General features: G+C 45.3%; 1 protein-coding gene across 3 annotated transcripts in view; it reads left to right on the top strand.

Moving 5' to 3' along the window:
- Positions 1-23,026, top strand: part of ARG2 (arginase 2) — a 47,518-nt gene that overhangs the window by 410 nt on the left and 24,082 nt on the right. Inside the window, exons 1-2 of one of the 3 annotated variants that reach the window (XM_037503544.2) lie at positions 14,542-14,688; positions 15,485-15,557. In XM_037503544.2, coding sequence (XP_037359441.1) covers positions 14,578-14,688; positions 15,485-15,557 — 184 coding nt within the window. In that variant the 5' untranslated portion in view covers positions 14,542-14,577. Of the gene's footprint in view, positions 1-14,541; positions 14,689-15,484; positions 15,558-17,587; positions 17,676-23,026 lie in introns of those variants that run through there. The other 2 variants (XM_037503546.2, XM_037503545.2) reach the window with 2 other exon arrangements.

The following is a 23,026-nucleotide window of genomic DNA, read 5'->3' on the forward strand; positions in this document are numbered from 1 at the left end:
GACGCACGGGAGGGTGAGAGAATTCGCCAGAGCGGGGAACAGAAACAGGCAGACTGATGAAGAAATACACTGCTGAGGGGAGCAGCGGGCGGCAGGAGAGGTCTGCGCACCATGTGGGACCCTAGCAGGTGGCCGGGGATCGAACTGGCGCTGCAGAGGCTGAGGGCAGCTTCGCAGCCCAGCGCTCAACCGCTGCGCCACCAGGGGAGGCCCTAGCTTGGGGATTTTCAATAGGGCCGCAGGATAATCTCTTTGAGGTAAGATGCTAGAGCTGCAGGATGAGCCTGACTCGTCGGGGGAGCGCTGCAGCAGGAATTTGCCTGGAAGGACCACCTGAAACCTGGGCTGGCTTATTAGAGGAATCAAGAGATGTGAGAGGCTGACGCCTGGGGAATGTGATTTAGAGTTGGGGAGGCACGTAGATGAGGTCCAGGAGGGTTTTGTAAGGCCTGGTTAACGAGTTTAAATTTCTCTGCCTGGGAGTTCTGTCTCCCAAACTTCTGCGTGGAGCATTGAGGAGGCAGGCAAGTCTGGTTGGAAGGTAAGAAAGAGTGGAAGGTGCAGAATTATGCGTAATAAAATTACTGAACTCATGAGTAATAGCAACCTGTGGGTTCCCTTTTTTTCCCTTTAAGTGTGGCCCAAGAGTGGCCGTGTGGTCTGTTAAAAGAGTTATGATGGTTGGGCCTTGAGGCCGTATCACATATTAAAGAATCTATTTGTGGATAATGATAAATGGCAGAAAGGTCTCACCTGCTTTAAGCTTCTAATGAAAGGTTCAATTTCTCTTTCTAGTATTTTGTCTCCATTTTCCCCTTTTTTCCCCTAAAGAATTTTCTTGAAGTATTACTTTTTCAATTTTATTTCTATGCCCTGAATCTTACCAAACAATACATCCCTCTGACTTGTAAATATCATATTTTTTATAATTTTACATATTTCCTTACTGTGGAAATTTTGAAAAATTTAAACCACTCATATTTCAACGACTCAAGATAAACACTATATTTTGGGGAAACCTATGGTGTTCTTAATGTGGACTCAATGGATGAAATCCATTTCATCCTTACTTCCATTTACTTCTACTTAAAATGCAACATTTCTTTTGATTATGAATGTAGCCAATAAACCAGTTAGTATTACCATCTGTAGAAATCACAGTTGTTTTCATTTCATAATGTTATCTTTTATATATTAAATTATTAGGGATAAATAGTATGCGAGTAACTGCTTTACTGTATTAGATCGTGATATCATCTGCACTCTATTATATAATTTGGCACTACACTAGAAATTGAAACTTAGGTATTTGTCATTTACCTAGATGCCAGCTATGATACAGCTGACCCTGTAAAAAAAGCAAAGAATGATTCTTTTGACTGTCAGTGTTGGACTTTAAATTATTCAAGTAGAATATATCAACAAGTAAAAGCTGTTGGAATATACCCACCTCAAAAGTTCAGTGGAATATATCATCAAGTAAGAGCAGCTGATAAAAACTTAGACTTCTAGGACTTAAAGAACTCAGTTTCAGTGTCTTAACACAATGTTTCTTTCTTGATTGTTAGTAGTTCCACTTGGATGCTTCTGTTCAGATGACAAAAGTTTTGCCAAACCCATGAATTTCCTTATAACTCTCCCCAGTGCATCTTGTGCATATAACCAACAGATGAAGGATCACACATGGAAGGGATTTATGACCAAGGCTTCTACCCATATTCCATTAGCCATAACTCATTAACATGGTTTTACCTGACTTCAAAAGAGCCTGGGCAACACCATCTATCAACATACCCAACAGGAAAAGAGAAGTAGTTGGTGAACAAGTAGCCACTGTGATCCACTGTCTATATATATTTTTTTAAGATTTATTTATGCATAGAAGAATTGGGGTGTAGGCCAGAGGTGCAGGGAGTCAGAGGATTCACCAGAAACGGAGTGGGGAGCAGAACAGGCGGATCTACTGAAATGCTAAAGGGAGCAGCAGGCAAGACAGGAGTGGTCTGTTGTGCCATGTGGGTACTGGCTAGGGATTGAACTCATGCTGCAGTGGCTGCTAATAACTTCCATAGTGCTGAGACTTAACCCCTTGTGTCACCAGGGAGGCCTATATAACTTTTTCAATGGTAACTGTAGTATTACATTATGACTGTTACCTATGTATATGTTTTATTTATATATATATATACATATATATATTTTATATAAATTTTAGAAAAAATTCAGTCCTCCTCTTGTTTCTTCTTTACTCTCATACTGCTACTCACTTCTAACAAATGTGGGTTTTTTCCTACACCAAGCAATTCTCTCTGACACCAGCTGGTGTCAGTTTAAATCACTTTAACTCAGTTCTGTCAGGTGGAACATCTCTAGGTTGATAGTGTCAGATTACACAGGTTAAGGGTTTATTAGTCCCACAAAACTGTTCCCCACTTCTAGAACCACTCAAAAGTAGTTGTTCCCTAGGTTACCCAACAAGTCGGTACTTAGCTACAAATGAGAGGTTTCTGTGATCTTGGACTCAGTTATTCAGCTAGAACACTTCACAGCGGTTAGGGAAATATTTAAGTTTTCTAGTTTATTATACAATAAAAGATACAGATGAGTAGATATGTAGAGTGAGGTCTGAGGGCCAGAAGCACAGGTGCTTCTGTGCCTTTGGAGTTGGGGTACATGGATGTGTTCACACATCTTCCTGCTACACGGATGTGTTCACCAACCTGGAGACTCTCCAGCCCCTGTACTATGGGGATATTTTATGGAAATTTCATCATGTAGGTACAATCGATCAGCAACTCCATTTCCTGTCCCTCTACCATCTCTGAAGAATGGTGGCAGGGGTGGGGGGTTGTTCAGGAATTCCAGTCTTGTAATCCTGACTTAGTCTTTTTGGTGACTGGCCCCCATGCAGCGGTCCACCAAGAGTCACCTCATTAAAACAGAAGACCTTGCTGTCATCCCAGAAAAGTCCAAGGGATTTAGGAACTCTGTCAGGAGCCAGGGTCAGAGAGCAAATATTAGAACAAAAGATGCTCCAAGTGCTGTTATCACTTAGGAAATTACAAGGACTTTTAATAACTCTGTTAGGAACCCAGGACAAATACCAATCTAGTTTTTCCTATTAGCTACAACAGTGTATCACAGTCTGCTGGTATCAGCATTTTATCAATTCGAGTGAAGCATAGAAACCTTTCCTCCCTTTATGTACTTTTCTCCTTTCCCGTTTATAATTATCTTTAACATTTCCTCTATATTCATTAAGAACCACATCAGACGGTAGCATATGTAGGGGCTGGAATGGATCCAGTGCAGGTTTTCTGATCCAGCAGACCGGGTAAAGGAGGAGTCAGAGTCCTCAGTGGCTTTTTGCAGGTCTTTTATTGGGATTTACCCAGCACATGGCAGGCAGGGGTGCTGGGGGGCCGGGAGGCTGGTAGGCCTCCCAGCCCCCAGCAAGTCTGCACTCTATCTGGGTTCTCTGGCCTTCTCTGCTTCTTTCTCGGCTTCTACTTTGGCTTCTACTTCGGCTTCTTCTCCGGCTTCTCGCGTCCCCGTGACACCGCCCCCTAAAAGCACAGTCTTAGCCCAGATGAATCCCATCCACCCGCCCACACCCCACTCCAGGCGCCCGCCACAAGGCACACATTCAGGACCGCAAGGATCCACCATCCATCCCGATGGCGGGAGGGCAGAAAAGCCTGACACCTCTCCTCACCCCACAGTCCACCCCCTCAGGGTTTTCTGCCATATTGTCTTCATATATACAGTTTTCTTATCAAACATAAACAATGCAGCCATGGCCCACAAAAGCAAATATATCACAATATAACAACAAAATACAACAGAACACAAATAAGTCCAGGCAGGGCCCCAACCTAGTGGCGAAAGACAATTATTGATACCAACAGATGATCCACCACTTCTGCTGCTGAAGGCACTGCTCATACGAGGGAGGGGAACCACTCACGGCATCTACTGTAACACGCTAGGAGCTGTCAGGCTTCCTGGCCTTCTCTGGCTGTCGTCTCGGCTACAAGCCACACACAGCATCCACCCACAGGATGCACTGACTCTGGGATTGGCGATTCTATTCTGTTGGGGGTAATCGCCAACCCTCAGGGTTTCTGTCTGCAGTCTCTCCAACATTCGGCCTTCATGGCCACCCATGCGACTCTAAGAACCCCTGCACTCAGGCCAACCCACTGCACAAGCACATGGGTCGGGGATCCAAACTCTACATTTGGCTTGGGCTCCACCCCAAGCCACGTTCCCCACCTGTCCCACAAGGACGGCTTCCTCAGCTCCTCACCCTCACTCAAGAATGAGCAGAGCATCACCCACAGGTGATTTTATGAGACTCAGTGGTCTTCAGCATACTCAGGCTGCTTAACAGCCACTCAAGGCTTCTCAGCTTAGCATTAGCACCAGCTTTTGCCGTCTCAGCTTTTCTCCTCTGCCTGGCTGCTGGGCATGCGCAGGCTGCTTTTGGCCATCAAGGCCCACTGGCCACCCCCAGATTCCCATCTCCTGGGGTTTACAAACAAAACTGTTCCACCCCCAGGGTCCCAAAACATATCAGCCTGCAAGGTCCTCCACCTTCTGGCAGGATTGTCAGTCCAAGTTCATCAGTCCATGTCCATCAGTCGAAATCCGTTGGCCTCTCCCTACATCAGCACTGGTGAGCTCTGAATCGTGGTCCTCTCCTCCCCGATGATTCTGCTGCCTCAGGGGTCGTTGGCTGGTCCTTTCAGGTGTTTGGCTGGTTCTCTCGGGCGTCTCCTTCTCCTCCTCCGGGCGAGGTCTTATCCCATAGATCCTGGACATTGTCCATCTCCTGGGTCGCCATGATGCCTCCGGCATCGTCACAGGAAGTCTTTTACTCCTTAGTCCCTCCAGGTCTTCGGAGGGCTCCATACCTGTCTGCATGGATCATCCTGCCGACTTACGCCAATTGTAAGGGCAGGAATGACCACAGTGCAGGTTTTCTGATCCCAGGCAGACCGGGTAAAGGAGGAGTCAGAGTCCTCAGTGGCTTTTTGCAGGTCTTTTATTGGGATTTACCCAGTACATGGCAGGCAGGGGTGCTGGGGGGCCAGGAGGCTGGCAGGCCTCCAGCCCCCAGCAAGTCTGCACTCTATCTGGGTTCTCTGGCCTTCTCTCCTTCTCTCTCGGCTTCTGCTCTTCTCGGCTTCTACTTCGGCTTCTTCTCGTGTCCCCACGACGCCGCCCCTAAAAGCACAGTCTTAACCCAGGTGAATCCCATCCACCCGCCCACACCCCACTCCAGACGCCCGCCACAAGGCACGCATTCAGGACCGCAAGGATCCACCATCCATCCCGATGGCAGGAGGGCAGAAAAGCCCGACACCTCTCCTCACCCCCCACATATTACTCACATTAAACATTAAACATAATTTAGAAAACTCAGAAAGAAAGCCTATTATATTTACTCTTATTTTTGCTCTGTTATTCTTCTGTATCTTTCAGGATTCCTTTTATCATTTTCTCTGTTCGCAGAACTTCCTTTACCCATTTTTTTCAGGTAGGTCTGCTGGTCATACATTCTCTTAATTTTCCTTCATCTGAGAATATCGTGATTTCCCCCTTGTTACTGAAAATAGTGTCACTGGATATAGAATTCTGGGGTCATGGTTTTTTTGTTTTTTTTTTTTTTAGAATTTGACATATACTGTAACACTTCTTTTGATCTGTATGGTGTCTAATGGGAAATTTTGGTCTTTTGGATTATCTTTCCCCTGTAGGTAAGCTGTCTCTTCACCACTACTTATCTTTACTTTTAACAAGTGATATGTCAACAAGAATTTCTTTGGGTTTATCCTCAGAGGTTTGCTCAGATTCTTTTTTTTTTTTTTTTTAAGGCATGTATTTTTATTTATTTATTTATTTGTTTATACAAGCACTGGGTACAGTCAGAAGCGCAGGAGGGTGAGAGAATTCACCAGAGCCAGAGCGGGGAGCAGAACAGGCAGAAGGACTGAAACACACTGCTGAGGGGAGCAGCGGGCGGCAGAAGAGGTCTGCGCGCCACGTGGGACCCTCCTCCGGTGGCCGGGGAGCAGCCGGGGATCGAACCGGCGCTGCAGAGGCTGCGGGCAGCTTCACAACCCAGCGCTCAACCGCTGCGCCACCAAGGAGGCCCTGCTCAGATTCTTGAATCTATAAGTTTGTCTTACCAAATTTAGGGGATTTCAACCATTTTCTCTTCATATGTTTTTTTTTTTTTCAGGTTCAGCCTCTTTTTCCCTTTTTTATGGGACTCAAATGATACAATTGCTACATCTTTTTTTATAGATGCTCAGGATTTTGAAGTCCGTCTTTTTTTTTTTTTTGTCTGTTTTCTCTCCTTCAGTAAAATGTGACTTCTATTGTTCTACCTTCAAATTCACTTATTTTTTTTTTCCAGTGTCTTCTCCATTATGTTGTTGAGTTTTGTTTTTTTTTTAAAGATTTATTTTTTATTTATACAAGAGCCGGGGTACAGTCCAGATGCGCAGGAGGGTGAGAGGATTCACCAGAGACAGAGTAGGGAACAGAACAGGCAGACTGACAAAATACACTGCTGAGGGGAGCAGCGGGTGGGACAGGAGAGGTCTGCTCACCATGTGGGTTGCTCCAAGGCCAGTGGGGATCGAACCGGCACGGGCGAGGCTGCGAACAGCTTCACAGTGCTACGCTCAACCGCCTGCGCCACCAGGGAGGCCCTGTTGTTGAGTTTTTAATTGTATATTTCAGTTATAAAATTTCTATTTGTTTATTCATCTTATGATATGAAGTCTCATATCCGAGACTTCCTGTTTTTACATTTGTTTCAAGTGTTTGTCAGTGCTTGCTCAAGCATGTTTACGGTGACTGCTTTAAAATCCTTGTCGGGCCTCCCCGGTGGCACAGCGGTTGAGCGCTGGGTTGCGAGGCTGCCCGCGGCCTCTGGGGCGCCGGTTCGATCCCCGGCTGCTCCCCGGCCACCAGAGGAGGGTCCCACATGGCGCGCAGACCTCTCCTGCCGCCCCCTGCTCCCCTCAGCAGTGTGCTTCGGTCCTTCTGCCTGCTCTGCTCCCCGCTCTGGCTCTGGTGAATTCTCTCACCCTCCCGCGCTTCTGACTGTACCCAGTGCATGTACAAAACAAACAAACAAATAAATAAATAAATTAAAAAAAAAATACATGCCCCTTTAAAAAAAAAATAAAATCCTTGTCAGATCATTCTAACATCTGTCATCTCAGTATTGGCATCTATTGGCTGTCTGTTGTCACTGAAATTAGGGTTTTTCTGCTTCTTGGTATGATGAGTGATTTTCAGTTGAAACCTAGAAATTTTGGATGTTATGTGATTCTGGATCTTTCTTAAATCTTCTGTTATAGCAGCTTCCCCTGACACTGCTCTAGCACAGGACGAGGGGCACTGCTAGGTAGATATGGAAGTCCAAGTTCCTCTCTTGGCTTCTGCTGACACCTGATGGGGAGGTATTCCTTATATCTTTCAGTGCAGGAGGAAGTCCACATGTTCTCCACTAGCACCACAGGGTGGTGCTGGGGGAAGCTGCTACCATTCAACCGGGATGAAAGTCCCTGTTCCTTGCTCAGCCTTCTCTGACATACCTTAGCGGCAGGGTGGAGCATGTCTTTATAGCTGGGCAACATGGAAGACTAGATTCCCTGCTTGGCCTTTGTTGGCAGGGGTAAAGATGGGGTCACAGTTTTTTCTATAGTGTTTGGTCAGAGCAGTTAGTGTCTGAAGGTTTTCTGTCTCACTGTGTGGCTTCTTACTTTGTCCTTAGGCTAGAGAAAGCAGGTTTCAATGGGTGTTTCTCTGTCAGCATCTTCTTCAGCACCCAGTTCAGGGTCTCTGAAGTACAAAGACAACCCAGGGAACACACTGCAGCGCTGTATAGCTCCAGGGTCCCTAACCAGTCTGCCTTCTCTCTACCTTTCAGAATCTTCTTATGTTTTTGTGTAAAATGTCCAAGGAGTTTAGCTGTTCTTAATGGGAAGGATAGAGGAAAGTATGTCAATGCCATCTTTCAGAAGTGGAATTTTTCTCATCTATTAAATTTGTCGTTGTTGTTGAGGGGTTATTACTGCAAGAGGTGTTATGAATGATAATTTGTGCAGTGAAATTTTTAGCACAGTCTGTGTCTTACCCTTTCATGCTGAGTGGTGTCTTTTGATGAACAGAGGCTTTCATTTTAATGAGTCTAATTTAGCAATATTTTATGGGTAGTACTATTTTATGTCCTATTTAAGAAACTTGTCTGTCTGCTTCAAGTTCATTAAAATATTTGATTCCCTTTTTATCTATAAGCTTTTTTTTAAAACCTTTCTTATTTAAGCTTGAAATCCATTTTGATTTAATTTTTGTCATGAGGTTAGAGATAAAGATCAAGGCTCTCCTTTTTTTCTCCCAGCACAGTCCTTTAGGTCCTTTGTTTTAATGTTTTTATTGTTGAAATGATAACAAAAAATTAATGAGAGAGGGAAAATTGCACACAATCCTAAAAGCCTTTCAGTTTTACATTTTGCTTTTCCACCTCTGTCTCTTACTTTTTGCATTATATTTTTAATCTGTTGCAGTCATATTATATATACCATTTTATAATGATATTTGAGCAAAAATCAATTAAATGGGGCTGCACCACACCAGAAGTGGTTTGGAGCATGTACCACAAAGATCCAGGGAAAAGACTTATAGAGAAGAGGCAAAAGGTAAAGCAAGGGAATACTTTTTTTTTTAAAGATTTATTCATTTATGCATACAGGAGCTGGGGTACCGGCCAGAGATGGGGGGGTGGTGAGAGGATTCACAGAGTGGGGAACAGAACAGGCAGATTGACCAAAGTACACTGCCAAGGGGAGCAGTGGGTGAGTCAGGAGAGGTCCAATGTGCCATGTGGGTAGCTCCCTGGCCAGCCAGGATTCGAACTCGTGCTGCAGAGGCTGCAGACAACCTTAGAGGTTGTGTCCCAACCCCCTGCACCACCAGGGAGGCCCAAGGGAATTGTTTGATTGACCATAACTTAAGGTTTCATTACATGGGGAAGACTAGCTGGCCCTTGGGATTCCTTGTCCTTAAGTCTTTTGTTTGTTTTTAACCTTGTAGCATTTACAGGCGTAGGTTTTATTTTGCTTTTATAGACAGCTAAGATAGAACCGCCTCAGTCTAATGGCCTCCTTGTTTAATGATTTAACAGTAGTTAAAAATTAATGTTTTGGCTAACATTTTTAATACTTCTGCAATTTTTATAAATAAAATCACTACATAGTGTTCTATCGTGTTAATCTACCCACAATTTATGTAGTATCACCCTGCTGTCTTCCTGTGTAATGAAAATGGCTAGTAATTATTTAAAGTAAGAAAGATTGATAGGGCCTCCCTGGTGTCAATAAGGGGTTAAATCTCAGCACTGTGAAGCTATAGGCAGCCACTGCAGCATGAGTTCGATTCCCGGCCAGGGAGCTGACCCACATGGCACAGCAGACTTCTCCTGTCTCGCTTGCACATTAAAATCTGAGGAGCATATTAAAAGATATGACTTTTAATACTCAATTCTTTAACTGCATATTAGAACTACCTGGGGCACTTTAAAAACCTCTAATGCCTGGTTCCATCCCAAATAAATAAGAATGGGGGGTGGGGGGGTGCTGCAGGTGGGGAAGTGGACCTGAACATTTTTTAAAAGTTCTCTAGGCTGTTTTTGACAGGTGTTGGGAATTGTTTGGAGGAAATCTTTTCCTCTGACATGTTAGGTTAAAATGGTTAAAGGTCTGTGAATTAACTGACAGTAGACAGATTAACAGGAGAAAAGGGAATAGCCCAGTAAGAATAACTCTGACTAACTAGAGATAAAGCTGTCTACACCAATGTAGCAAAAGGGGAGGAGGACTAGGGCTTCAAATTATGGAAACTCTATTGGACTTTTTGAAGCTAATAGGCTACTGAATTCACATTTCCTGGTGCTAAAGTTCAGCTGAAGCTAATGGGCAACTGAATTTGCACTTTCTGGTGCTAAAGGTCAGTCTTTCCAATCAAGAAACAGGGCAAATGCCAGCTAGCCACTGTATTTTCAGGAGGCACTGTTTAAATTCCTTCTTCCCTTTCTTCCTCCCTTTTTGTGGCTGCTGATCCGATATTTTCATTTTATAGTAATTCTCATACTACCTTGATGGGCTATTAATCTGTTTAGAACTGTTAATCTAATATCACCATTCACCTCATCCAGGCTTAAAATCTGTTCCGTTACCTCTTTACAACTCCCTAATCTATAGCTAAGTAGCATCTATTTCTAGTAACTATTGCACTACTTAATGTAATTCTCCCATACACATATACTCTATCTCATTACACTATTATATTAACACATGTCAATACACAGGTCTTTGAATAAGGTTCTTTCATTTCATTACAACATTGATGAGAAAAAAGAAACCCCAGTCTACATTGAACAAAATGATGTTACTCAAGAGCCTGCTTTTGTTGTGTATCATTTCTTTTTTGGCCAGAGGTGCAGTGGGTGAAAGTCTTCACCAGAGACAGAGTAGGGAGCAGAACAGGTGGATTTACTGAAATACACTGCTGTGGGGAGCAGCAGATGGGCGAGACTGGAGAGGTCTGCTGTGCCATGTGGGTCAGCTCCCTGACCAAGGATTGAACTCAGGTCCGTAGCAGTGATGGCACTGAGATTTAACCCTAAGCCACCGGGGAGGTCCTGTTGTGTATCATTTCCCTTAAGGCCAGAGTTTCTAAGAACCTATTGACAAGGTTAAGCGAGCACTTAATGTACCTGCAGATCTCGAGAAGAGTGTAGGTTCTGTTTATCACTGTATCCCTAGTTCCTATAATTTTGTCTAACAAATAGTAATAACTTAAATATTGACTCTTCACCTCCACTTCCATCACTCAAGCTCACCCCTCTTAATCACTATTATCATTAGACTAGTTTGAATGCCAATTCCATGAAATCTTCCCTGTTCCACATAAGAGAGGTAACTCCATCCTCCCAACTTTTGTAACATAAAGAGCCATGACTTCCCTTGATTCATGTATTCAATACAAATCATTCAGGGCCTCCCCGGTGGTGCAGTGGGTTGAGCACAGAGCTGTGAGGCTGTTCGCAGCCTCTGCAGCGCAGGTTCAATTCCCAGCCAGCCAGGGAGATACCCACATGGTGCGACAGACCTCTCCTGTTGCGCCTGCTGCTCCCCTCAGCAGTGTCTTTCGTCAGTCTGCCTGTTCTGTTCCCCTGTCTGTCTCTGGTGAATCCTCTCACCCTCCCACGCCTCTGGCCTGTGCCCCAGCTCTTGTATAAAAATAAATAAATCTTTAAAAAAATAAACAAATTATTTAACACACTTCATGTACCAGGCACTGTGTGAAATGATAGTAAGACACCATTCCTGCTCTCAAGGAGAGCCTTGTAAATAAGCTGTTACAATTTAAAGTATTAAGTGAACCTTGTGCAGGGTAGGTAAAGCTCTGATCTGACTTGATTTTGAATCCTGCTTTTGAACATCTGCCATGTGATGAAAAATTAGTCTTTCCAAACCTTGGTTGCCCTGTCTTTTTTTTTTTATTGTTGAGGTAATATCAACATTATGTTAGTTTCAATTGTACAATAGTCATATATTAAATGGAAAAAATAATGCCTTGTTATGAGAATTAAATAACACATATTACTTAGCAGATATCTAGCATTTACTAATAATGTTACTGAGTATGTCTAATTCAACTTTGAACGATCTTGAAAGGCTTCCCAGAAGAAGGGACTTTGAAACCTGGAGGATGAGAAGTTAAGTGATGGGAGGGAGGGACACAGGGCGGGGAAGAAAGGTCCCAAATAGAAAGGTCAGGTGCAAAGTGCTTGAGACTTGTTTTCAGTTTGGAACCTGAGCAAAAGACAGAGTGTGCTGGTGTTCTTTGCTGTCTCAGCCTCCACTGGCTCTAAAACAGATTCACACCTAAGTTTCACTTGGACCTTGAAGGCAGCCATCAGTTCACTTCCCCATCCCTATTGCTGATCAAGCATAGCAAATGCCCCCTGAGGTGGGAGAGGGGTTGGTGAGTGTGTGAGAGACTCACAAAACTGCCTTTACCAGGCTGCTAGTTGGGCAGGCAAGGAAACTATCATTTATTCTTTGCCCCCCCAGTCCCCTCCCCCTGCTTTATATCCCTTCCTCTAGCCTTCCTGCTGCCTGGAGTGCTCCATTTCAGGTGAGCAGACTCTATGCAATACTTTATAGGCCTCTTCAGCTTCCTGACCTTAACTATAGCTGGGGTTATTTATTTTTTTTTTAAGATTTATTTATTTATACAAGAACCGGGGTACAGGCCAGATGCGCAGGAGGGTGAGAGGATTCACCAGAGACAGAGTGGGGAACAGAACAGGCAGACTAATGGAAATACACTGCTGAGGGGAGCAGCGGGCGAGACAGGAGAGGTCTGCTGCACCATATGGGATTCTCGCCTGCCAGCCAGGATCGAACCCATGCTGCAGAGGCTGCAGACAGCTTCACAGTGCAGCACTCAACTGCCTTTCCTATCTCTCCCACTGCTCCCCTTAGCAGTGTATTTCAGTAGATCCACCTGTTTTAAAGATTTATTTGCACTGGGTAAGAGGAGGGCGAGAGAATTCACCAGAGCCAGAGTGGAGTTACACTGCTGGGGGAGCATCTGCGCGCCATCTTCTCAGGTGGCCCAGCCGGATCGCTGGCGCTCTGCGGGCAGCTTCGCAACCAGCTCTCATGCGCCACAGGAGAGGCCCAGATCCACCTGTTTTACTACTTTATGGTGAATCCTCTCACCCCCAGTGCCTCTAGCCTACACCCCAGTTCTTATACACAAAAATAAATTTAAAATATTTTAATAACTTACTTGGAAAATAAAAGCAGACCAGTTATTTGAACTTTGGGATTTAAAAAAGTATAAAATGTTTCAGACATTTAGAAGTAATAATTTGAATTTGAAAGGATAATAGAAATCAAATTTAGTCTACTGTTCACTCACAGGTACATATAATGTGGGTCTAGTTTCACCCTGACTAAACTATAGGTAGTGGAAATCCACGGAAAGTCACACAGGATTATGTAGTACTATATCACATTGATGTAGGGTAAGGTAAAAGTATCAGGCTTTTCTGCCCTCCCGCCATTAGGATAGATGACAGAACCCTGTGGTCCTGAATGCATGCCTGATGGCAGGCACCTGGAGTAGGGTGTGGGCATTTGTAGATGGGATTCACCTGGGCTAAGACTGGGCTTATAAGGGGGACGTCACCGGGATGCGAGCAGATGCAGAGAAGCAGAAGCAAAACTACGAGAGAAGCAAAGAGAACGTCAGAGAAGGCCGGTGAGCCCAGAAAGAGTAAAGACTTGCTGGGGGTTGGGAGGCCTGCCAGCCTCCCTGCCCCCCAGCACCTCTGCCTGCCGTCCGTGTACCTGGTAAATCCCTATAAAAGCCTGCAAAAGCCACCGAGGTCTCCAGGACTCTCTCCTCCTTTACCCAGTCTGCTGGATTAGAAAACCTGCACTGTGTCATCCTGCCCATTACAGTTGGAAAGCAATGTGGAAGTGGCATCAGCTGAAATGATTTTCCAATACAAAAGTTCATTTTGGTAACAATGTCCAGATTTCTGCATGTCACAGTGTCATCTGGAGTCACACAGCTCTGGCACTTACAAGCTATGTGACTTTGGGAAAGTTATTCTCTGATTCCTACTTTTTAGGTTCTAGAAGGCTAAAATTCTTAGACCTTTAGCCGGTTATTAATAATTACTACTCTTAAAACTCCTAGTTGCTTTAAACTCATTAGCCTCCCTAAAATCTAGAAATAGTAGAGATGTGTTATTATGTTTGTTTAATAATCAATGCTTCCAGTGTTCAGGTAAAAACTGCAAACATCTAGAAGGTAAATTGCTTTGTAAACCCTAACCTCATCCAAAATACCTATGGTAGTTTTTTTATAGCTATGCCGGGTCCAGAGAGCTCTAATCTGTATTTGATCTCCTAGCTTTGGAAGCCCAAAGGTGGAGTAAGCATGTTTCCTGCACCTTGAGCTCAGAGGTGGGACGGAGCAGAGGGATGCGGGGTTGGCCTTGGCAGGGTACCCAGGTGCGGAGGGGTCAGACCCGGCCCAGCCTAGCCGGCCCTTCCGCAGACCTGGCGTCCGCGGGGTGTGTATTCCTGTGAGTGGAGTCGCAATCACCGAGCGTTGTGTCGCTTCGGGTGTTCCGCCGAGTTCGCGAACTTTGCGGGTGCCGGCAGCGCCCCGCGAAGGGGAACACCTGTCCTTCGGCGGCTTCCTAAGGGCCAGACCCGGGTGGTGGCCTCACGGCGTCAGGAGACCCCGGCCTGGAGACGGGTGCGCCTTGGGGCGGGCGCGGGCGGCCGGGGAGCAGCGGGCGGGCCCGCAGGAAGGTGTGCGGGAGGCCGGCGGGGGCTCGGGGGCGGGGCGATGACGTCAGGGGGCGGGGCCCGCGGGTAGGTGAGCCGGCGGCCGGCGGCGGCGCTCATTGAGGGCGGCCAGCCGCGCGGAGCCGTCGTGCCTGGTCTGCGCCCCGCGCCGCCCGTCATGTCCCTGAGAAGCAGCCTTTCCCGGCTGCTCCGGGCGCGCGCGCGTTCCGCCCCGAGGAGGGCCAGCCACTCCGTCGCCGTGATCGGAGCCCCGTTCTCGCAGGGGCAGGTGAGAGCCGAGACCCCGCGTTGCGGGGCAGGCAGCACCCCGGAGAGAGCGGGGACAGGGTGGAAGGGTCGAGGAGGCGAGGAGAGGATGGCGAAGCGAAGAGGGGACACGCGGGGGGTGCCTGCGATTGGCCGCCGGGAGAGCACGTGGATCGACCCCGCTAGAAGATGGGGACAGAGGCAGGAGGTGGACTCTGGGCGGCGGGCAGCGAGCTGGGGGGTTCTGCAGTCTTCCCGGGAGGAACGAGAAAGTGATGAGTCCAGCGTGGGTGATGGAGAAGAACCGGACCAGCATCACCGAGGGAAAATTGAGCAGAGGTTAAAGAGATCGACTGAGGATTTAAAGCTCCTGGGTCCATTCTCAGCACATTCACTGGAAAGGAAACTGGAGCTGGCTGCTCTGGCGAACGGGAGGGGCTGTTTTGTTCTTGGATGAAAGAAACCTGCAGAGAGCTTACTAGTGGAGAAGTCCCACCCCAGCCCCGGCCAGTTACTCCCACACCCAGCCATCAGATCCCGATCTGGCTAGCCCAACCCCTTTTCATCCCGGGGCGTGGAAGATTGATTTGGTTCCAGTGATTTTTCCCGCCCCCCCCCCCCCCCGCCTTCCCTGCAAGTGTTTGAAAATGATCAGACCTCAGGTGAAAAACAACAAAAGGTGATGGCCGTCACAGGTTTTCAGAGAGCTCTATTGGTAACTGAGTGAGTGTAGTATAGCAGATTTCTGTATTTTTGTGAACTCAAGTGACCTTTTCTAAACATCCTTCCATCTAACTATGTAATTTATTGTGTGACAGAAAAGAAAAGGAGTTGAATATGGTCCAGCCGCCGTAAGAGAAGCTGGTTTGATGAAAAGGCTCTCCAATTTAGGTAAGTGGCTGTATTTTAAATGCCTGAGAGGGCTGGTAAGAGACCAATTAAGAGTCTTATCTCTGATCTCCCGGGACTGCACGCTGCCAGCTGTGGTCCCTCCTTTGGATTTCACCCACCAGCTTAAAACTTATAGAAGAGTTTTCAAGCAAGGTCTTGTTGCAATAGTGTGTGCAAGGCAAGAAGGTGGACTGAGATGGGGCCCAAAACGAGCTGTTTTGTTAGTGGCTGCAAAGTGGTGCAGAGAATGCTAGCTCCAGCTCTAACTGCCCAAACTTTCCTCTGAATTCTCTCTTAACTCAGTCATGAGGTACTTGTGACTCATGGATCTAGTCAATTTCCTCTCCATCATTTTACTTCCTCCTTAGGGTTAATAGTTTTATATAGTAAGTGGCTTAAATCAGTGTCTTTCCAACTTCTGTTTATGAAAATAACTTGGGTTACTTGTAAAAATATAAAATAAGGATGCATAGGCACCTCCATGGAAGAGTCTGGTTTGTTGACTCAGGAGTGGAACCCAGAAAAGTTTTCACAAACATCCCTGGTAGTCATAAGTGAACTTGCAGTGTTGTAATTAGGACAGTGCTGAAAACTTACAGAACCAGAAATAAATCTGACCCAAGATACATGCTATTTACTTAGTAATGGAAAACCCCACTTTTCGTAATAAGGCACCAAATTTCAATACTTTTTTGATAGAAGGTTCTTCCTTACACCTAACTCAAATGTTTCTAGCTGCAGTTTAAGGCCATTTCCACCACTCCTATTAGGAACATCCTCACATCTTTTCTGGAGCTGTAAAGTGCAAAAGGTGTGGCAGCAAGGAGTTGGAAATACTGATTAAGAATCTAGGTGAAGTACAGATCATTTCCCCCTCTTTGTTTGAAACTCCCTCTGCTGGCGAGGGAGTCCATTCCAGAGTCATCTCCCTAAAAAACACAGAGGAATAATTAAGTTGTCAAAATCCCCTTGAGTTGAGCTGTCGTTCTTTGCCTCTAGTCCCATTTGGATAGAGTGTCTTGGCTTGAATACTCAAAACTCTTCATGTTAATAATTGCAGTATTTCCTTTTTAGTCATTTTTAACAACTCTCCATGTTTGCCATAAAAGATAAATTGCTGAAGATTTGGTCTTCGTGTGTCCAAGTTACCTCTGGGAAGAGGGTTTTGTTCCTGCTTATCTGTGAGGAGACTGTCCCCTTAACCAGCTGTGCACATTTAGCCCTTTTAAAGGGCCATTTTTACAGTGACGGCAACAGTCTCTGGTAATCACTGGCTTTTTTGTTTTTTGTTTTAATATTGGATAAACCTTTTCATCTCTCTGATGAGCTAGACCAGGCATTGCTCAAATTGCCTGCTGATTGCTAGATTCTGCAGAAAGAGACTCTGACAAGATCAGCTTCAGCCTTTTGCACTGGAGACAGTGATACTCAGTTGTGGCAGCTGAGTGAGGGGGAGGGGCAAATTTGCAGCCGCCTCTTTTCTCTCACTACTCTCCTTTTTTCTCTCACTACTCTCTCGTAGACTTCCTTTCCTGTCACAGCTTACGGTATTTTTCCACTCCAACAGGGAAGCCTTTCTCCCTTAAATGCTATCCTAATGCGTCCTCTGTCGACTCAACCTAAAGTGACCGTGAAGCCTTAGTTTATTTGGTCGTCTGTTTTAGATATTTTTAGTTTTATAATTATTTCTTTATCCTGTAGTTGATTGGTAGCCCGGTATCACCAGCAGTTTGAAATACAATCTCATCGCATATTACAAAGACTGGCGCTCAGCATATTTCCAGCATGTGGTTTGGGCGCCTCTCCAGCAGTGTGTTGGAGAAAAGTACCAAGAGAAGGTTTCCATTGCTGTGTTCCCAAATAGCACCAAAATAACTTCAGTCCTTTGAACACTTTCATACACTTTCCTCGTCAAATTTTTAGGGGGAGAAGACACAAGGAAAGGTAACTTTCACAAATCCCTTTGTTCTTGCTTCCTGCGCTGATGTCACAGGCAGCTGACGTTGCCATGGCATCAGCTAAACTTCCCTTTCTCTTGAGTGAATGTATTTGATTTAGCGGCGGGGCTTGTTTTCCTTTCCTTGGGCTCAGTAATGACACTCAATGGTTCTCTCTCAGGTAACCACTTATTTTTATATATAAAGCGAGCCTAAGAGAAATGGAGAGGCAATTACTCTGGCCAAGCACAGATGCAGCGCCTGCATTCCTGATCCTGGTTAGCTTTCTGGTAGCCACGGTAATTTGTCCTTTTTTTCTTCAAATGAGTCCGCTATGGGTGAAGATAGTTTAAACTAAGATTAACAATTGGAGTTCTCTCTCATTCAAATTATGGTAATTTGACCCAGCTGTGGTGCTGAAGAGGCCGATAATAGAACTAGACCTAGAACAAGGCACTGTGATCAGACCAAGGTCCAGGAGTTCAGGAAGCCTTTTGGAGCTATCCTGGTTCCCCCCAACTGGCTTTGAACAGTCTTTCTGTTCCATTTGGTGCCCCATTGGATGGCACAAAAGGTGATATTTTAGATTGAGACTCAAGAAAATCTGTCTCCTTCAGCTGGAACTTCTGAGGGCTGAGGTAGTTATTTAAACTTGAGAATCTGAGCCTCCCTGGTGGCGCAGGGGGTTAAGTCTCAGCACTATGAAGTTATCGACAGCCACTGCAGCACAAGTTCGATCCCTCTAGTGTATTTCACTCAGTCTGCCTGCCTGTTCTGCTCCCCACTCTGTCTCTGGTGAATCCTCTCATCACCACCACCACTACACCCTCTCCCGCTCTTGCACCTCTGGCCTACACCCCTAGCTCTTGCGTGCATAAATAAATAAAATAAGTCTTTAAAAAAATAAACCTGAGAATCTGAAGTATGAGAACTGTTCATTTGGAGCAAATTGATATGTGAGTGCAGGGGTCTGTATTTGGTAGAAAATGTTAGCAGTCATGAGCTGTATGGTAGTGATGCTTTAGATTGCATCTTCTCATCCTATCATTCCACTGAAACTACATTGTCAAGCTCACTGATTTGTCAGCCATCACTGGACCTTTCGATGCACAACTGACCATTTTATTCCTGAAATATCCTCAGGTAGCCACTGTCCTGGGTCTCCTCTATTCATTGGCTTGTCCTTCCTGGACTGCGCTTTATGGGATCCTCTTCCTACCAACTCACAAATGCTGGTGTCCCCAGTCCTTTCTCACTGCCTCAAGTGACCAATCCCATCCACTTCCACCTCCCTCTTAACTGCCCTACCTGTGACCTTCCTCTAGCATACTGTGCCTGTTCCTCCAACTTTGTTCTAAGTAGCCTCATCTCACAGAGGCTTCCAATTCAATGTTCAAAACAATTCATTATCTTCTCCCTCAAATCTGCTTATCCTGCCTATAGTCTTCCCATTATCTAGTTATCACACTATCTCTTATTATCTAGTTATTCAAGTCAGATTCCAAGACCAACATAATTCTTTTTCCCTTACATCTATTGATTAGAGTCTTGTTGATTTTTCTCTCCTAAATCCTTTCCATCATGGTACTGCTCTAATTCTGTCCTTATCTCAGATGCCAGTGGTATCTCTTGTCCTACTTTGCTTTCCTCCTGCCCCTTCTTCATTGCTACCAAAGAGATCTAAGATGGTATTTCTCTTTCCATGACATTGCTTTTAAATACACCCATGTTTCTCAATCTCTGGTTATTCATAACCATCTTTGCTAATTTGCCATAATATTTATTTTGGTGTCTTTTTTTTTTTTTAAAAGATTTATTTATTTGGGCCTCCCTGGTGGCACAAGGGGTTAAGCACTATGAAGCAACCCACAGCCTCTGCAGCATGAGATCGATCCCTGGCCAGCCAGGGAGCAACCCACATGGCAAGGCAGACCTCTCCTGTCTTGCCTGCTGCTCCCCTCAGCAATGTATTTCTGTCAGTCTGCCTGTTCTGTGCCCTACTCTGTCTCTGGTGGATCCTCTCACCCCTGCATCTCTGGCCTGTACCCCAGCTCTTGTATGCATGAATAAATAAATATTTACTTGTGGGGCCTCCCCGGTGGTGCAGCGGTTGAGCGCTGGGTTGCGAAGCTGCCCGCAGCCTCTGCGGCGCCGGTTCGGTTCGATCCCTGGCTGCTCCCCAGCCACCGGAGAGGGTCCCACATGGCGCACAGACCTCTCCTGCCGCCCGCTGCTCCCTTCAGCAGTGTACTTCGGTCCTTCTGCCTGCTCTGCTCCCCGCTCTGGCTCTGGTGAATTCTCTCACCCTCCCGCGCTTCTGACTGTACCCAGTGCATGTATAAACCAACCAAACAAACAAACAAACAAATAAATTAAAAAAAAACAAAAACAAACAAACAAAAAAAAACATGCCTCTAAAGATTTACCTGTGCATGCATACAAGAGCTGGTGTGGGGATGAGAAGATTCACCAGAGACGGTGGGGAACAGAACAGGCAGACTGACTGAAGTACACTGCTAAGGGGAGCAGCGGGTGAGTCAGGAGAGGTCTGCTGCACCATGTGGGTTGCTCCCTGGCCAGGCATTGAACTCATGCTGCAGAGGCTGCGGAAAACTTCATAGTTTGGGTCTTAACCCCGTGCGCCACCAGGGAGGACCTGGTGTCTGTCTTTAAATTGGAGTTAAAGCTTCATACTTTTGAAGTATAACCTGCCCCTACAATAAGCAGTGAAATCTCAGGCTTGTGCCAGGTACATCTTTCTAATACTTTTTATTTTAATGGCGTTACATTTTTTTAAATATTTTATTATGCATACAAGAGCTGGGGTGTAGGCCAGAGGTGCAGGTGGGAGTGGGGTGTGGCGAGGGTAAGAGAATTTCCAGAGACAGAGTGGGGAGCAGAACAGGTGGATTGTTAATGATGTTACATTTTTATGTTGTCTTTCAACCACTAGTGGTTTCTGTTCTATACTTAACAGCCAACAGGATAAGTCCTCCCTTCCACCTTTTTATCTCCATGCACACTCCACCTCATTTTTGTTGCAGTTGTGAGCTCATGACCCATGCTCTACCAACAGAAGTATACATCCCATACATCCAAAATTTTGATTTGAAATCTAAGCGGGAGCTGTCAAGAATTCATTCTGTGATGGGCAGTGGTGATGGCAGTTGTAGCCATATGTCCTGTCCAACGTCAGAGGGGTCAGCCATGCAAGAGGCAGAGCCTCCCCTTCTCAGCAGAGGTGACAGCAGTGACAGCCTCTCCACTGGACCATCTTGCAAAGTTTCTATTGGCGCCTTTATTCCTAGCAGTGTGGTTATCAGACTTCAGGCCCTGTTCGAGATTGTGGGTATTACCCAAATTAAACAAATTATGCTGAAATTAGCCAGGACAGGTTTCTGTTGTTTGCAGCTTAAAGATTCTGACTGATAAACCATTATACAAAATCCAGTGATAAATTGCCAAGTGGGCTGGAATACTCAATGCTCTCTCTCCTGAGGCCCTTATTAATAAATTCTTGTTGTTTGCTTGTCACAATCTTTTGTGAGTTAAGGTAACTCATTGGGTTACAGTTTCTTTGACCTTTGGTTAATTTAAGACTATATCTTAGTCCCTTTGGATTTTAGCAACTCCATGTTTTTTGGTACTTTGATTTTTGAACCATCATGTTCAACCTTAATGTGACTTCCGAAAATAGCAGCCTTAGGTTTTGTTTTTTTCTTTTTCAATAATGACTTTTATTATTGCATCTCAAGATGTATCACAAATAGGTCTAAGAAATCATCCAGTATCTTGCTGTTCTGTAGCTGGACAACTTAAATCTTATTCATCAGCCTGCTGAACTGTTCCTTTTTCAGAAACATAGATGCCATCCAAAAATTTCCTGATATCCTTGTTTTTAACTGTTGTGCAGTCTTCATTTTTAATTAAAGATGTCTTCAAGTCCTAGACATAGCTGACTGCACTAAACAGATCTGCCTTAATGTGTTACTGTGACTTAAAATCATTTCCAGTGCTCTGTATCTTGAGCGTGGCAGTAGCTATAGGACTATATGTACTTGTCAAAACTCGTTGAACTTAAAAATGAGAACTATGTATGCATCAAAATGGTTTAAACATCTTTTCCAGGTTTATTTTTGTTAGCAGCTTTTTAGTTACTAAAAACCATAATAAGTTTATTCAGTAATTTATATATTAAACTTTTTTTATAGTAAAGCTTTTTAAGATTTATTTATGCATACAAGAGCTGGGGCATAGGCCAGGGGTGTCAGGGCTGAGAGGATTCACCAGAGACAGAGTGGGGAGCAGAACAGGCAGATTGACCAAAGTACACTGCTGAGGGGAGCAGCGGGTGAGTCAGGAGAGGTCTGCTGCACCATGTGGGTTGTTCCCTGGCCAGGGGATCGTGCGGCAGAGGCTGTGGATAGCTTCATAGGTTTTGTCATAACCTCTTGTGCCACCAGGGAGGCCCCCTAACTTTTTTTATTTTGAAGATTTATTTTATTTATGCATGCATGCAAGAACTGGGGTGTAGGCCAGAGGTGTAGGGGATGAGAGGATTCGCCAGACAGAGTGGGGAACAGAACAGGCAGACTGAGAAATACACTGCTGAGGGGCAAATCAGGAAAGGTCTGCTGTGCCATGTGGGTTAGCTCCCTGGCCAGGGATGCGTACTCAGGCTGCAGTGGTTGGAGGATAGCTTGATAGTGCTGAGACTTTAACCCCTGCACTACCAGGGAGGCCCTCACCTAACATTTTTTAACTTCTTATTATGGAAGTTTTGAAACTAACAAATGTAGAGATAGTAACATAATGAATTCAATCATTCCATCACCCCTTGTCAGTCATCGGCACAGTGCACCTCCGTGTCTTTTGAAGCAAATCACAAACAGCATATCATTTTGCCTGTAAAACTCTGATATATAGCTTCACAGTAACAAGAATTCTTTAAAACTTAACTACGATACCATGGTCATATCTAAAATAAGTTAATATCAGATACCCAGTGTTGAGGAAATAGAGTAATTTAAAAAAAGAAACTCTCCACTAAGAAAACCTCTCCACAAAGTAGTGAGAGGGAAAGCAGTTTATTGTTGAACATGCATTAAATCAGGCAAGGTGCTACAAGATTGCAAAATTAAGAAATCGGACTTAAAAAACAATTGAACTAGGGCCTCCCTGGTGGCACAGCGGTTGAGTGCTGGGCTGTGAAGCTGCCCGCAGCCTCTGCAGTGCTGGTTCGAGGTCTGCTGCGCCTGCTGCTCCCCTCAGCAGTGTATCTCATCAGTCTGCCTGTTCTGTTCCCCCGCTCTGGTGAATTCTCTCACCCTCTCGCGCTTCTGACTGTACCCAGTGAAGCACGGGAAGGTTAGAGAATTCACCAGAGCCAGAGTGGGGAACAGAACAGGCAGACTGAATGAAGTACACTGCTGAGGGGAGCAGTGGGCGTGACAGGAGAGATCTGTGCGTCGTGTGGGATCCTCACCAGTGGCCAGGGATCGAACCAGCTCTGCAGAGGCTGCAGGCAGCTTC

This window comes from Talpa occidentalis, unplaced genomic scaffold (genome assembly GCF_014898055.3).
Source record: "Talpa occidentalis isolate TD23 unplaced genomic scaffold, MPIMG_talOcc4v2.1 talOcc4.11, whole genome shotgun sequence".
NCBI lineage: Eukaryota > Metazoa > Chordata > Mammalia > Eulipotyphla > Talpidae > Talpa > Talpa occidentalis.